This window comes from Thamnophis sirtalis, unplaced genomic scaffold (genome assembly GCF_051295495.1).
Source record: "Thamnophis sirtalis isolate CommonGarterSnake01/CBP01778 unplaced genomic scaffold, rThaSir2_p1.2 scaffold_3, whole genome shotgun sequence".
Taxonomy (NCBI): domain Eukaryota; kingdom Metazoa; phylum Chordata; class Lepidosauria; order Squamata; family Natricidae; genus Thamnophis; species Thamnophis sirtalis.
The window spans coordinates 161,237,478-161,255,187 of record NW_028261383.1 but is presented as its reverse complement, the minus strand read 5'-3'; the positions used below and the strand labels follow the sequence as shown (position 1 = coordinate 161,255,187).

Here is a 17,710-nt window from a genome sequence, read left to right as displayed (position 1 = left end):
TGAAGTGGGAAGGGGAAGGAGGACCTGGGCGGCACCCACGTGGGTGCAGCTCCTGATGGCTCCCCACTGAGGAAGGCTTGGGGGGTGGGGTCCTTCGCGCTCCCCCGCGTGCAGAGAGACACGCGAGCCACCCGTCCCCCCCCTTTAAAAATTTTTTTTGAACCCCGCTTTCTACCACAGCCCTCCCCCCCCACCCAATCTTTTATCTTCCTTCTGGAGAAAGGACTGAATAGTTAAAAACTCCGAAGGTGCCGATCAGGAAACCCTCCCGTGGGGAACGTGTTCTTCTCTAGGGGTCACGAGCACATGAGGTGGCAATGGGGGCCCCTTCGGCCATTTGCTTATTATACCCCTGAATCTCGTGCATGACTGGCAATGACGTAAGGCGATCCGGCCTACCTTGGAGGCTGCTCTGAAGGGAGGGGGGTTGCTGAACGAAGGTGGAAGAAAAACAACAACACTGCAAAGGGTCCGAAAGGGGTTCAATGTAGATCAGTGGTTCCACAAGGGGGGGGGAGTTTGAATTTGAACGGGGGCAATTTGAACCTTGTTTAAACCAAGTTAATGGCCTTTTAGGCTTCCTCCGCATCAGTTGAGTTCACTTTTTGAGTAAAGTAAGAATAATATATCCGTGGGGGGAGGGGGGTCAGGATTTTAGAGATGCTTAAGTGGGGCATGGCCAAAAAAAGGGTGGGAGCCACTGATGTAGATTGTGTGATTATCGTTGTCATCCCCTGTTAAGAAATGTGAAGAGGCAAGGCCTTCCCTTTTTTTATCGGAAATGGGAGGAGGAGGAGGGGGGGACTGCCTAGTCTGTGGATGGATTCTGTAGCACGATTGTTAAGTGAATCTGGTTTCCCGTTGTCTTTGCTTGCCGGAAGGTCACAAAAAGGTGATCAAGTGACCTTGGGATACAACAACGGTCATCAGTATGAACCAGTTGCCCAAGCATCTGAATTTTGATCACATGATCCTGGGACACTGCAACTGTCTTAAATATGAAACAGTTGCCAAGCATCCAAATGTAAATCACATGACCGTGAGGATGCTGCAGTGGTCATAAGTGTGAAAAGGGGTCTTAAGTCACTTTTTTCAGTGCCGTTGTAACTTCAAACCGTTACTAAGCAAACTGTTGTAAGTCGAGGACTACCTGTATTTCTAAAAATGATGTTTATATTTATGCTCTCTTTAGAATAGTTCTATGTGCTGACTGCTACCTTTGTAACATTTGCCATAATACATTTGTGTCCATTATAGAGAGCCTTATACACATATTACCACTACAATTTTGTTTTTTTTTGGGGGGGGGATGTGGCATAGTCTCCCTGCTACTGTCCTAATTTAAAACAGTAGTTTTCTTTTTATTAGTTAGAAAGCCAGTAGATCATGAAGCACATTAGGGTAAGGCTTCTGCGTTTGTGTTCTGCCTTCATAATTCTTTGTGGGTGAGTGTTTACTATTGGGAAACATTCATGAATGACGTCCCTCATTAAAATATCAAATGGTTTGGATGACTTTACCATTTTGTTATCTTATATGGATAGATGAAGCCTATCCTGCAATCATTTTTTTCCAGTTGATTTGACTGTGCTGTTTTATGCATACGTCAGATAATACTACTTATGTAGCTTTGTCCTTAGAAGGAATACCTAGGCTTGTAATGTACTAATCATGATCCTTGAATAGAATTTTGTGATTTGATTTTGAGGCTTTTAATATGTTCAGGGTTTCCTCATGTGGTAGAATGTTATCATTTGCACAGAAACTGCTATAGATCATAGAGTGGCCTCTCTTTACTGTTGAAACCTTAGTTAATTTCTAATTGAATGTATACTTCCTAATTCTAATTATTTTCCCGTATCTGCCATTACTCTCTCAAATACACTATTTGCCCAAAAAGTATTTTTGGAAACAGAGTGATAGATCTGGGATAGATTTAATAGGTTTATCAGATAGCAGGATCGCTTGATTGATGAAACATATTAGAATATTTAGACGTCAAGAATTTTATCACATTATTCCTCAGAAGATTAGTACCTGCAGAAAGTTTCATTAAAAAGTAGCTTTTTGAGTTCCAAAAAAATTACCTTCATCTGCATTTTATCTAGGAGGTTCTGTATGTTTTAGGGTGCATTTTCAGTTCATAAGGAATGTGGCAAAAAGATTTATATGTGATTCCCCAGAAGAAGGGTAACAAATTGAAGCATAATTAAAAACATTTACTTAGGGATCTTAATCCCCATTCCCAATTGGGTGCATAGAGTGCACATATTTTTTTAAATGTACATATAATTACAAACAAACATAATTGCAATAGAAATTGGTTGCCAGCCAGTATACTGTAGAATTTTTTATAGAAGTATTCTAAAATATACTGTACCTTGACTGCACCACTCACTATGCTAGAAATACAGCAGATAAAAAACACTGCTTAAGTATTGGGTAAGGTTGGGTTCTTTCCATTCAGTGTCCAGTTCTTAGAGGCTGCCTGGACAAATTTATTTACTGTCATGATTTACTGGCAGTTTTCTTGGCAAGTGGCTTGCCATTTTTCCTTCCTAGGACTGAAGAGAAAATGACTAGTCCAAGTTGGGTCACCCAGCTGTTTTTGTGCTTAAGGCGAGACCAGTCTTTCAGTTTCTAGCTGATGCCTTAACCACTGAAACCAAACTAGCTCTATAATAATCTAAACCTTTTAGGAATAGCACCATGCAAAAGGCTTAGATTCATTTAAACTCTGTTATGAAATTCCCTGAATGTGACTGATCCTTTTCTTTGTCTTAAACAGAAGTCCTGTTGCAAGGTTACCCACACTGTGACCAACACCCAGTTGTTAGCACATGAAACTGATCAACACATTTGAAACTTTGGACTTACCCATAACTCAGGCATATATGCCCCAGGCCCAATGCCTGTATGTGCTTACAAGTCAGTGTTGATTCAAAATATGTGTCTTTGAATTACTGTTGATCAGTTTTAACTTTTGGTGGCTACCTGGAGAAATTGTGTATAAAAGTGGATGGCATGTTCAGTTTATTTCCCCACACTGCATCATTTCCAGTCTAGATTCTTTTCTGGGTAGAATGGGAATATAGGTGACAAGGGCAAAAAACCCAGATGTTGCCCCCTCATTTTCCAGTATTGTTTTGAGCTACATTTTTGCTTTTTCAGACAGATAAAAATTAATAATAGCATAATGCAAATTATGTTAATGTAAATGTATATTAATAATATAAATGTAAACTTGGTCTGGTAACAAACTGTTGATCTGAATATGTGTGACATAAAGTTAGGTTTGATTTATATCAGCTTGCATCTTGACAATTTACTCAACTTAAAATATTTAGAATTTTGTTCTTGATTCTGTTTTTGTTAAAGATTACTTATGTAGCCAAAGAATTACTAAGCAAAGATAAATCTATGCAATTAATAGCAATGTTTTTGATTTCTGCTGTTTGTTAGCAGTTGCACCAGACTTTTCTTTCTGAAAAGCAGCAAGAGGATTTTGAAACAATTTGCTGAAATTTTCTTATTTCATTGGCATTTTCTTATTTGATTGACTCTGGCACAATTTCACTGCTGAGAGCTTGGGGGATTGATTGCCTGAGGTGAGATAGATTTTGTTATTTTATATTTTTCATTTAATATTTTCCAGGGCAGCCTAGATAATATATTTGTAGGAAGATGTACAAAAATACGTAATAATCTTTAGATATAGGGAGGGAATTATATATCTGAAATATTCATATTTCAAACAAAATATGAAAGATTCCCAAGCAAAGAGACAGTCTTTGTGGCATGACTTTTTCTCATTGTGCTAGAACAATAAGAGTTCCTTCTTAACATGTCCCCAACATTTCAGTTAACAAAATATGGTTCTATTTTATTCCATTACTGAAACATTTCTGCCCAAATGATTATTATCTTTGCCAGGAAAATTGAAACGGCACTCAGTTATTTTCCAAATTTTGCTGATATATCAAATAAAATTTGAAGAGTTTGACATAGTTTTTAAAATACATCAGAAAAAAGGTTGAATAAAGGTTAGATTTATCCAAGGCCTTTAGGGTTTCTTTTTCTTTTGTTTTCAAGGTTTTGAAACACTGGTTTGCACAACAGTGAATCTCTCCTTTATGGTGCAGAAATAGTGGGGCCCCTCTACCTTGGCTGTAAGGAAGTAGGAAAACAGCTTAAAAGTTGTAAATGTGTGTATATTGTTGTAAAATCGGACTATATCACATAAAATATATATTTCAATCTAATGATTTCAGCAAGCATTTTATTAGCATTTTAAAATGGAAAAAGAGCCTTTTGCTGCTTTCCAAGTTTTGATGCACTTTTTTATATTGCATAAAGGTCTCTGAGTAAGTGCATTATAACTTTAGATTTGTCTTAGCCAAAGTTACTAATCAAGAAATTCTTCAAAGCATTCTGATGAGTTTTATAGCTCTTTAAAACCTGGATTTTTATGATGAATGTTTATTTTTTCTGAGTGAAATTATGGTTTGGATCCAAAAATAAGCATGTATTTTTGGCTTCAGGTAATAGTTGCACAGAGCTGTTCCTTTATAAAACAAGTGTGTGGTATTTCAGCAGCAGTTATGTGTTGAAATAGCTAACTTACAGTAAGTTGCAAGTATAATATATCGTGATGTCACTAAAGCTTTTAGGATTAGTTTTTAAGAATAGGAAAAGTGAGGAAAAAATTAGGATGAGGGTAATTTGTAAAAGGTCAATTTGTAATGGGATGGGAGAATATATGTTTCCCATGTTCAGGTTTCATATAAGTACTTCTATTGATTATGGACTAAAATTGGCTTATGGCAAATACTTCATATTGTTTATGTAGAAAACTTGAATGGAGTAGAAGCTTTTCAGGAACCATGGATTTTGTTCATTGTGGGATATAAAAGTGAAAGTCAAGAAAAAAATTGACAAGTGTACTATGATGCTAAAAAGGCATAGCAACCTTTTCCTACCTTAGTCTGAAGTATCAGATAAGGAAATGGTATGGAGATGACCTTAGTACTCTTAGACATGCATTATTACAGAATTTTATCTTACGTTTAAGCTGCTGTATTCACAACAGGGAGTACTTATAGGGATTTGAGAATAGTTTAGATGGCAAAACAAAATGTATGGCTGAAATTAACTCATGGTTTTGAAAGAATGGAGATTTGTGCAATTAGGTGTATCATGTTGACATGGTAGGTGGCAATTACGTTGATATCTTTGTTTTGTTTTCCATTTTTAAAAGCATTAAAAGCAAACTGCTGAATGCACACAATCCAAGGATAGTGTGATTAAACCTTGTTTTTATTTTAATTTTATCCCAGAGTGATATGAAATGAACAACAGTGGAATTTCAGAACTGTGTTTTCATTTGATACTACGAACATACATTTTGGCCACACATTCGTAATGGTTATATATAACTGTAGCTAAGATGGGCCTGTAAAACAGGGCCAGATTTTTTTAACGGAGTAATTTAAGGTTGTTAAACTATAGTGTCCAGCCTTCTACTCCCTGAATAATGCAGAATAAAGGCAGCCTGCTTTCTAATAGCTTGAAAATGATTTTCACAATGTTTTACCTCTGTCCTTCTTCCTACAGCTCACTATAGTTCCCAAACTTGCCAAAGCAGATTTTGAGGTTATGTGAGAGGCTGAAAATGGAAGATACAATTGGCTTCCCTTCTAGTTCCATTAGTGGAAGAATTTTATAATTCCATTTAATGAGGTTAAAAGAATATATTGAGATTTAAAAAAACCAACTCACATAGTGTTGAGCTATTGTTTCTTAAAGAAGACATTTTTAGTTTGGCTCATGTAACATTCTAAGCCCAAACCAAAGAAACATTGTTTAGTAACAAAGGTAAAGCAGCCTTTTATATATTTTATTAAAGTTAAAATCCTGGTTTATAAACTATAGCGTTTATATATACACTAGGGTGAAATGAAAAAAAAAATCCAGTACTATTCAGTGTTATTCAAAAAATTGTTTCGATCCCACGAACGCATCTATATGAACATTTTACATTTTGAATTGGAATCTGAAAGAGTGTATTTACTATGACTTGTTTTGGTATTTCCAGAGTCTTAGCTATATCTTCCCTAATCTGGCTGTTGATGCCAGTGATTAAATCTGGATCCTTGCATTTACAGCATGTATTATGCACCAGTGTCTCTGATAGTAAAATCTTTTAGGGCAATCTTTGTTTATCATGACTTCATAGATACATCCATGTAATTTTCCTGGTAACAGGAAAATTATGGAAGCAATTTATCATTGCTTTCTTCTCAGAAATGGTTTATTGTTGAGTCTAGCCTATAGTCCCGTGATTCTGTTCATTTTATTCTATAAAATATAGAATCTAATTTTCCTCAAGGATTCCAGTGCTTGTTTGTAGAGCTGCTTATTTCTAGAAAGTATAGATAATGATACAAATAAGGAAACTTTTCATGTGCTTAAAGGCACATCTTTTGCCAGACTTGCCGTGAAGTCATAATGTGATGACGTAATTGAAATTATCACAATGTGGAGGCATGATGGAGGCAAATAAAAATGTCTCTGTAAGTTGTCTGTAGGGTTTACACTCTTAATAAGAGAGGGGAGGGAGCAAATAGTTTAAAACCATGCCGTTTATCTTTGGTCAGGGACTGACCAATTACTATGCAGGTTGCAGAAGAAAGTAAGTAATGTGAACCAAGAGCAGCAGCTGAATCATTAAATATTGTAAAGCATTGCCAATCCATTTTATATATTGGCTTAATGCCTTACCCTTCATGCAGAAATTTTAAGGGTGCAACAGTTGTAGAGACGATAAAACCCTAGCAGACCCTGCAGGCATCCTGAAATATTAGTAAAGGTGTTGTATAATGAACTCTTACTAGCATTGGATTGTTATTCTTTTAATGTTGCTTCCTTATTAATTTTTCTTGGTAATTGCAGAGACAATATCTGCATTGTTTTATCTGCAACAGCAGTAGCCTGTGTACATTGCCCTTTAAGAATAACTCAAATATAAAGGAAATCTTAGCACACTGTAGAACGTGTTTGTGATATGAGCTTTTAGAGGAGGGCATTCATCCATGTCTTGAGCTCATATTATTTGTTTGCTCTGGAACAAGTTTGAAGCAACAACTAGTTACTCCTAGAAACTGAAAAGCATGAGTGCTTTTATAATATAGCATTATTTAGCATGTATTGAAATGGGAATAGAGATTTCCCCCCAATCCTTTATACCAGGGATGTCAACTTGATCGCATTGCGGGCTGTATTGGGATTGTTTTTGTCCTTGCAGAGCTGGGGTGGGTGTGGCCTGTGCAGGCTGTATCTGGACTGTGGGCCACGTGTCGCGTGTTAACACCCCTGCTTTATACCACTGTCTTTTTATATTTGCTTTTCTCATCATTACATCACCTTAATTTTTCTCAAAATATATCTCTTCATTAGGGAATTTATTTTTTAGGCCACCCTGATCTGTATAACTTTTATTTAATTCTGTTTTGATGTATGCTGTTATAATCACTGCTTCAGGATTTTTAAATCAGCAGCATGTACATGTTTTCAATGAATTAAATATTTTGGAGTATGATTAATTGCCATTTGAACAAATAGTGACATTTTAACCTTTAAATTAAATTAGTTCTTAAATTAAGAGGACTTTATGGTTGACAGCTGAATTCTATTAGTTAACCTGTAGGCAGTTGTTATAGACCCAGATCCTTCCCTTATCTGAATTTTGAGACATCTGTCATTTTTTACAAAGTATATTTTATGTGAATTTTACAAATAGAGAATGTTCAATCTTGGGGGCAAATTTGGTTAGAATTTCCTGGTTTTCTGCACATATTATGGTAAGCTATACTATGGTTGGGGTTTGCCTTACTGTGACTTGAAGACTTGACTAACTAAGGTTATTTGGGGTTAATACGATCAGTGATATAGCTATGTTTATTTGGCATTTCAATAATAGTTGCCTATTTTTTGTGTTGTGAGTATACATGAGTACTGATCAACTTTGCAAAAATGGAAAATTAGTGCTGTACATCTGTTTGTTTTTACTGTCTTTTAAGTAGTACAGGCCAGATTCAGATTTAATTTTTTTGTCTTATTCCTTGGAAATCAACAGTCAGATTAAACGTTTTGCATTTATGAACGATGAGCTGAGCAAAGACTGCAGTACAGAAATTGCACACCCCTAAGAATACATGGTGAATTGTGTGATAAGTGTAGAAAGTTCTGTTGTTTAAAGACTAATTTGTAAATTATAAGTAGTGTCTCTTGCAAATACATTTATCGACAAGCAAGTTTCTTTTTTTAAATAAAACTTTTGTTAAGAATTTCAATTACAGTAGTAAAAACAAATACAAAATAAAAGAGAAAAAAGACAATAGGAAGAAAGAAAAGAAAAAAAGATGTGAGCAAAAAATGATTATTTTACCTTGATTAGATAAATTATCTTTGTATTCTTTCCTTTTAATTCTAACAGTCTTAATCTTTAATACAATCAAATATGGTCATTGGATTTGATTTCTCTTTCATTCTTTTTTTATCCAATTGCACAGATTGCTTCAAATCTTGAACAAACCTCTTTTATAGATCCAATAAGAAGGCATTTTTCATGGGTTCCCTGTGTTTGCAAGAAAGATGGCTGATTCTGTCATCTTCCGGCATTCAAACGTGGGCAAAACCTCTGCCCTGAGGTCTCCTTGCAAGGAGCAGTTGCTTTGAGCACATGTGCGTGATCTCTCACCCTCTCCTTTTTTGGAGAGATTCCAAGGAACTGCTCAATCTGGAACTGACCAGTTCTTTGGTCTTTGCCACGATTGTTGGCTCTGCATCCTCATTTCACCAAATCTCCCCTGGAAGTGCATACATTTTTTTAACATGCAAAAAAAACAAAAACCTTCCATTGTTGGGCAGATAAGAACATAACTTTGGATAGGCTCCTCACAACTACCACTTACATAGAGTTGAAAAGGCAGATAAGGGAAATGGAAAGTATGTTCCTTCTGCTGTAATTCTTTTTAGTTGTGCTTGAAGGCTGATATTCTAGGCAAAGCTTATTGGAAGCATAGATAAAGCATAGTAGCTATAAACTATTTAAAAAAAATTTAAACCCATTTTCCAAAACTGCATTTAGGATTTATCCTTGTTGCTTTAAAAATGAAACTATCTTTACCTAACTCTATAGTGCACGGTTGTCAAACTCAAGGCCCGGGTGCTGGATCTGGCCCATCGGGTACTTAGATCCGGCCTGCAGTGCTGCCCTGGAAACAGCGAAGGACCAGCCCTCCCAAGCTCTGTTTTCACTTGCAGAGGGTTGCAGGAGACTGTGGCAGCCGAAAACGGATCTTGGGAGCCTGTTTTCACTGGCAGAGCACTCAGACCGCCACTGCTGCCCCCCGACAAGAGTGACATCGAGGTGGCCACACCCACTCCAGCCCCCTGAGGTCAAACACAACCCTGATGCAGCCCTCAATGAAATCAAGTTTGACACCCCTGCTATAGTGATATATTGACTATCCTTTTACTGTTTCAAAATAGCATCTTAAAATACTTAACAGAATATTTTTTATTGCGATAGAAGTGATCAGCTTTGGGTATCCTCCTGAATATGTCTTATGGAAAAGCAGTTCAGTTTCAGGTGTTTTGAGGAAAGCATATTTAAACTGAACTTGCCTTTTTTTCTTACAGCTAAGAAGAAGAACAAGAAGGGGAAGACCGTGCCTCTGACGGATTTTCTGGCAGAGGGTGGTGGTGGCGGCGGCGGTGGTGGTGGCGGCGGCGGTGCTCCCACCTATATTCCAAAACCAGTCAGCTGGGCAGATGAAACAGACGACCTGGAAGGAGATGGTAAGGAGGAAATTAACTCTCCCAACCTGGAATAGTAATGTTTTACTTTGATAGGCAAGATTCACTAAGAAATATCCAGGTGATATTTTTGGCAAAGTGGTTGGTTTATTCCTCTTAACTTTCTTGCATGATTTTTATTAGCTGTGTGAATAAACAGCTATTAATAGAATGGAAAACATTTCAAATTGGGGGGGGTGTTCTGTTGAGTTCAAAACAGCTGTTTTGAATTGTTTTGACTCTTCTGGTAATATTTTGAGCTTGAAATACTCCCGACACATTTTGTTTTTGACTCAAAATAGAATGTTTCAAAGTGAAACAACTGCTTTGAACTTGAAATTTGGAGTTTCAGATTGGAAACAACTTGTACCCCTCTAGTAAGTAAATAAAGTGGAATAGATACCAGGAGTTTCTACATTTACAGAAATTGTTAATCTTAGTAACCCAAACCTATATTCAAGATCAGCTGTCAGATGCTACAACAGGCTGAGCTTTAAAGATGACTGAAACATTTCTGAAACCAGCACTACTGTGGAGGCAACTTTGCACCGTCCTAATATTTCAAACTAGCCTGATAAATTTGTCATTCCTCTGTCCCCTTTTTGCTAGCTTTGATTTACTTAAACATATATGAAATAGGAACATTAACTGAGAAGTAAGGATGCTCCCTGAGAAATAACTCACACTGTAATTTGCTGAGTAGAAAGAGAAGGAATTTGCCAGTGTGTAAGGGGCATTTTAATACATTTTTGCTGGCTAGTAAAAATTGATGTGTTTTTTTTTTTAAATAACCATACATTTGAATTTCAAAAATAATGGAATTTTTGGTGCTCTCTGAGCTTGGTTGTTTGCTTGCATTGATATCTTTAGTACTAGTAAGTGTGGGGTTTATTCCCTGTTTATATACAGTAGCTTGCCTGCCATTCTCTGTAAGGATGCGGCTTTTCCCCCTTGATAGTTCCTTGATTAGGGTATTATTTTCTTCTTGGTTGTTTTGTCTGTTGTTAACCCCTTCTTATCTGGGTGTTAGTTGCTGGAGTGGATATATTTTTGCCTGTTTGTTGCCTAGTTAGTTTTTCATTGTCACTTGAATGGTGTGTAAAAACGGTTTATCTCTATAGACACATAGAAAACCAGGAAGAAAACCACACCCTGACCAAACCTGGCAGGGCAAGTTACTGTATCTGCAAGGAAACAGCCAAGCTCAGAGAGCACCAAGGACTCCAAAGTTCAACCCTGAGCGACATATGTTCTCTTCTCTTGGTTTCAAGAATAGTTTTTTCCCCTACTTTATACTCATTATCTCTGTAACAGCAATTGTCTTAGATTCCTGCTGGTTTCATATATTGTTTCATAGTGTTTTTTAATAAGAGAAATTTGGAGGAAATGTATTTGTAAATGTGCTGTGTTTTGCACATAACACTGTTAAACAGAAATAATCGCCCTTTAACAGATATTCTCTCCATCCCTAGAAACATAATGGCTGTGCTACTCCAAACTACTGTAGTGTTTACTTGTAATATCATTTGGATTGTTAATGTGCAAAAATGTTCTCCTAGTTTCCACCACCTGGCATAGCAATGATGATGATGTGTACCGAGCCCCTCCGATTGACCGTTCCATCCTGCCTACTGCACCTCGGGCAGCTCGGGAGCCCAATATTGACAGAAGCCGTCTCCCAAAATCACCCCCCTACACTGCCTTTCTAGGAAATTTGCCCTATGATGTAACAGAAGAATCCATTAAGGATTTCTTCAGAGGACTTAATGTGAGTATATGAGGTAACTTGAGTTTCCTTGCAGGCAACATGTTTATTTCTTCTTAGTGCTACGTGGAATAAGGTGGAAAAATGTTCAATGAAATTGAGATACTAGACAATCTGAGTGGAGATTGCACCTTGCATAACAGCCCTGTGTACTCAAGTGTTGTCTAAGTATCTCTACTCTGGGGAGTTTGCTTTTAGTAGAAACACTAAAATGGCTACCATGATTATTTGTGCTATCACAAAACTAGTGAATCTCTTCAATTTTTCTCAACAATGTCTCAGTGTATAGGTGAAATTTCCAAGAACCTGGGGGGAGGGAGGGAAGACCTGAACTTTTTTTAATGAGTTTGTTCTTTTTAAGACTAAGATATCCTAAACAATGTTTTGTTTTGAGACGTTTTGATGTTTTGAGATTGTACTCATCACTATTCTGACTGTGCTGGAGTCTGAGATTAGGAAATTTATTGGAGTTTATTAAGAATGAGATGAGTGATCTAATCAAACTGGGTAGAATTAGCCACCCATCTAAATTTGGTTTGAAGAGCATTGAGCTGAAAAGAGGCATCCGACAGCTTTTTCTGTTAGCAGCTGCACTGGGCTTAGAGTAGCAGTTATTTTCATAGAACTGGCAGTTCTCTTGTGGCATATCATTTGGGAATTGCTGCTCTAATCACTCTGCACTGATCACAGATCACAACAGTAATACCATTTGTTTGGAAATGCTGCCCATGACAGGCTGATGAAGCTGCCTTTAAAGTGTTAAATTTCTTTTCAACACTCTTCTGTAACTATCTTAAAGTAATTTTGTAGGAAGAATTACGTGATTCAAAAAGCTGATGAAATCTCTTCCTTGCTATATAACATTGCAAATACTAGGCAATCTTCCAAATCACTATAAACTTAAATATTTGTCTGGTCCAGAATTTGGACAAATTCTGATAATTGCAGAAAGAGGGGCAATATATTGATTCTGGGATAATATTCAGTTCTGTCTTAATAAATGACTTGATTTAAAGAACAAAATCTAGCATTTGCATCCATTACTATCTTTCTGTCAAGTGATTCAGTCTGCCTGTGACTAATAATGATTTTTATTTTTTAATTGGTTGCAATTTTGTAATATTAATTTATCAAACTTGCAAACTTGTATGCCGCTCACTCTCAACAACTATAGGCAGCTCACAGTAATCAAACAAATTACAGTAAAATCCATAAAAAATAAAGATAAAAGATGGAAAGAGAGAGCATTGAAGTGAGGCGGTCCCATTCTCCCTCATCTTAATGGTTCTTCTAAACAACAACAAAGTGGGGACAATAATTAATTTTAACTGCATTTTTTTTCAATTGTCTTGAACTGTAATTCTATTATGTTAGTTTTATACAAAGCCTTTCCCTTTTCACATTTTACATTTAGCTGCAGATAAGTGCTGTTCGTTTGCCCCGAGAGCCTAGTAACCCAGAGAGGTTGAAAGGATTTGGATATGCTGAGTTTGAAGACTTAGACTCCTTGCTCCGTGCCTTGAGCTTCAATGAAGAGGTGAGTTGAAACTTGTTAAATGCAAGCAAAGTCCATTACTGCTAAGAACAGTCAAGAGTTAAATCCCTTCATTTAAGTAATGGGTAGAGTTTTAAAGAAAATACTTCATTTTGAAGACATAATTCAGTCTAGATTCACAGGGGAAGAATTCAATCAAAAAGATACCCAGTAATACAGGAACTAAGTGTCCCTCACAAGTATTTGAAACTATGAAGACTTCTGTCTGTCGACTAGGAATTAAAAACATTTTGATGACCCCAAATCAATTAGGTTATCATAAGAAGGCACTTAAATCCTCTTTGCTCTTCATTTCTAGGGTCCATGTATAATAGTATAATTAGCCATGCATGGTATGTTTGTGTGTTTATTTTTATTCTGGACTCGTTATAACTAATGTTATACAGTATCATCTAATTAGTTTACATTAGTGCTTTATAGTTTGGGGTTGCTCTTTATTTTTTAGTTGTTTGAGGCAGGATATATATCTGCTTATATTATTTAGTAGTACGAAGCATCTTTTATTGAACCCAAGAATAGTCAGCTAACTCAATATTCTGTCTACTTTGTTATATGCAGTTATTGCTTGATAGTGAGTCTGTTTAGCCACCAAATACATATAAGTTGTGTTTGTATGGAATCGAAGAAAAAATAAAGTTAGATACATTTTGTGAGAATATCTCAAGGCCATAAAATAACTAGGTTTCCACTGTCCAGGATATCACATAGAGCTTTGACGTAACATGTCATTTCTATCTGTTTGTTTACATTCTATATAATTTACCTTTTTCAAAAGGAGACCATCAAATTCACTTTGAGTTTAAAGTAACTTGATAATTTAACGTTTTGGGAACCCCAGATTCCAAGAGAGAATATGTGCTAATTTTAATTTGATGTACACTATTTCCTATTTCTGTGGTGATTCTGAATATAGCTAGATAAGTGAAAGTTTATAATTATAGTAGAGAACATGGGACATATTTCAGTATTCAGGAGGATAGACATGCTATTTACTGCAGAAAAATAATAAAATGGCATGGGACACCTTGAATATTGTGGATTAAAAATAATTAAGTATTTGCTCTTAAGGTGCTACATAATTTAAGTCAAGTGAGCATTAACAGCATTCACGGATATGGTATTTACAGGGGTCTCTACTAGCATCATTTCATCAGCATTTAGAACTATTGGTAGTCATGATGCATACAATTACAACATAGCATGATATGTGATCCAAGGCATTATAATTTGCAATTCATGTCAGATAAGTTAGCATGATATCTGAACCAAATGGTTGACTAAACCATAGCTAAAACCAAATGTGGCTTAGCTTAGTGTATGAGCCCAGTCACTAAGTAATTCCATCTGTGCAAGCTAAATCTGATTTCATTTTTGAATATAACAATTACTACTTTGTTTCATGTCTAGTGTCTAGGGAACAGGAGAATACGAGTGGATGTTGCTGATCAAGCTCAGGATAAAGGTAAGTAAGCATTGGCATTCAGTAAGTTGAGGCATTCTTATACTACATGAAAGACTTGCATACATTCAGATATATTTAGCTGGTATGGAAATGTATTATAGAAATTGGACAGATTTTGCTTATCTCTTACAGTAAGCCAGTTTTTCTGTTCACCCCCTTGATTCCAAAGCTCAGCCCCTCCTTTGCCTCTGTCTGTCCATCTTTCTTAATTTATATGGCTTCCCATCTCACACAAACTGATTCTCGGCATTGTAGAATAAAACCGACAAGTTACAGGTTTTGCTTCGAAATACCCATGTACAAGAATGCAGTGAATATCTATTAGAAATGCCCATCATGTCAGTGATGAGAGAAGCCCTGTTTTTTAGAGCTACCAATAAACAACTCAGCAGGTTTTTTGCCTATTATTGTTCACATTAGGTTGTTTTGTCATGCCATGCCATGCCGGACTGTTTATTGTTTTAGCACTGGGATTATTAAACTCTCCTTCCATTATTCCTCCTTTTACAATGGCTGGAAGAAGACCTACAAACATTTGTCCAAAATAATTTTTGTTGCAACAGTATTTGTACGGCATGCTTCAGTTCGAATGGCATTTATGCATCTGCTCTGGTTAAGAGGACTTACAATTTCCTCTATGAAATATGAAACTGGATGAATTAGATATGCCTCTTTAAACATTGTGGGTCATTTCACCTTCTTCCTGCAGATAGGGATGATCGTTCTTTTGGCAGAGACCGTGATCGCAACCGGGATTCAGAAAGATTCGAGACTGACTGGAGGGCACGTCCTACTACAGATAGTTTTGATGATTATCCTCCTCGCAGAAGCGAGGATAGCTTTGGAGACAGTGAGTTCTAGATTTCCTCCTAATTTCCTGCAAGACTCTGAAATATTGTTACCCTGAGCTGTTGGCAGATACGTTACTAGGCTACAGACTATTGCATGTTTTTTGTAAGAGTGCCCTGCTGGAATGGTCCCCTGGCCCATCTAGTTCAGTCTGTTTTTACAGTGGCCAAACAACTGCACAAGGAAGCCAACTATTCCCTATCAGATGGCCTTCAGTGGCAATCACACCTTTAGTAATATTTAATGCATATTCTACCACTTACTGCAACTTTTGACAATTCACTACAATTATAGCATACAGCAAAAGGTTCAAGTTAAAATTAAAATTGAATTGGGAAGTGAGACTGCATCCAAATTAATAGCTTTTTAGAAGTTAGTTAAAACCAAGTTATTCTGGCTCTGAATTGTGACATTTTAGCAATAGCACTTAGACTTATATACCGCTTTACAGCCCTCCCTAAGTGGTTTACAGCAGTGGTCCCCAACCTTTTTATCGCCGCGGACCAGTCAGCCTTTGATAATTTTACCGTGGCCCGCTGAGCGCGTCGATGACCAGCGCTAGTAGCGTAGCCTTGCACAGGCGCAGTTCAGTATAGCTAGCGTAGATAGCGTAGCACAAACTGCGCCTACGCAAGGCTACGCTACTAGCGCTGTCTACGCTAGCCCTACGTAGCTGCGCAGGCGCTCTTAGGTTTTTTTCAGGAATCGGCCAGCGCTGAAGCGCTGAAAAGGAATGAGAAGGGCGGCGCTGGACACAGGGGGGCGGTGGGCCGCTGGTGACGTCAGAGTGCCACCAGCGGTCCAGTAACACCCCTTGTGCCAGTTAGCCCTAATTTGCATACAGAAAGAAACTATGGCCCCCGGCCGCTGCAGTGATCATGGCCCCCGGCCGCTGCGCGGCCCGGTGCCAGGTACTCCACGGCCCGGCACCGGTCCGCGGACCGGGGGTTGGGGATCACTGGTTTACAGAGTCAGCATATTGCCCCAACAATCTGAGTCCTCATTTTACCAACCTCAGAAAGATGGAAGGCTGAGTGAATCTTGAGCTGGTCAGGATCGAAGGAATCGAACTCCTGGCAGTGTGAGCAGTTAGCCTGCAATACTGCATTTTAACCACTGCGCCACCATGGCTCTTATATTGGATATGATGGGCAGCAGTTTATTTTCTGGAGACTGTTTTATCATGCCCTTCAATGTAGCCACTTTGCAAGAGTACCCATAACATATACTTAGATTTCCAAATACGTCTAGTTGCACAACAACTTTAGGAAATCTGATATACAACATAATACAAGTCGCCCCTTGAGTTACGACAGCAGTTAGGACTGAAATGTCCAGCATAAAGCAATGTGGTCATAAAACGTATGATTGTATCACTTAACAACGTAAATCCTGACACCCCTTGTTGCCATCATTAATCATGTCCCATCAGTTGCTAGACAATGACCCACCTGGATCCAGGCCACTCCTAGCTTGGTCCCTCCTAGCCCCAAGTTTCTCTTCCACAGTAAAGGATTGCCTATCTTTCATCTCTCCCCACCCTCCTTCACCCTGCCTTGTGGGTCAGTAAACAACCCCACAACCATGGCTTGGGGGCTTCTTGGCATGCCATAACTTGAGCTGTAAGAAGCCCCTGAGCTATAGCATTCAGCCAGCTCAGCCCCACAGTGCAAACCAGCAGCTGCCCAACCAAGCAGTGCAAAAAGCCACAGCCCTCCCAGGAAGACCTAGCTGCCCCAGCCCAGCAGTTTAGTAAGGCAGCTGCTGGCCACGTGATTCTTTCTTCCCAAGGTCTCTTGAGGAAACCACTGCATGCGATCTCAGGAGGGAAGCCTCGTGCAACCAGCAGCCGTCTCCTGAAAGGCCAGACTGAGTGTACTTGATTAGAGCATGCCCAGCAAGAAGACGGGGAAGGGCAGCTGGGATGGGGGTGGAGGGCAGCAGGAAAAGGGCTTTTGAATTCAGAGGGCCAACAAGGCAGAGATATGTGTGTGTGGGGGGGGGGGGGATTGAAACACTCCTGCGTTTGAAAATGTAGGGAGACTGCCACGTATCTGGATTTTGATCAGTCTAATTTAGTCTAGTGATTAAGGCACCAGGTTAAAAAATTGGACTGTGAGTTCAAGTCCTACCTTAGCCACGAAAACCAGCCAGTTAGCTCAACCCACCTCATAGGATTGTTGTGAGAAAATAGAAGGAGGAAGGTTTGTTGAATAAGTGT

At 38.1% G+C, this 17,710-nt stretch overlaps 1 protein-coding gene across 1 annotated transcript in view; it reads left to right on the top strand.

Annotated features, from left to right (window-relative positions):
* EIF4B (eukaryotic translation initiation factor 4B) overlaps positions 1 to 17,710 on the top strand; it is a 34,774-nt gene that overhangs the window by 468 nt on the left and 16,596 nt on the right. Inside the window, exons 2-6 of the mRNA XM_014070803.2 lie at positions 9,703 to 9,861; positions 11,418 to 11,626; positions 13,038 to 13,160; positions 14,586 to 14,640; positions 15,350 to 15,490. Coding sequence (XP_013926278.1) covers positions 9,703 to 9,861; positions 11,418 to 11,626; positions 13,038 to 13,160; positions 14,586 to 14,640; positions 15,350 to 15,490 — 687 coding nt within the window. The remainder of the gene's footprint in view (positions 1 to 9,702; positions 9,862 to 11,417; positions 11,627 to 13,037; positions 13,161 to 14,585; positions 14,641 to 15,349; positions 15,491 to 17,710) is intronic.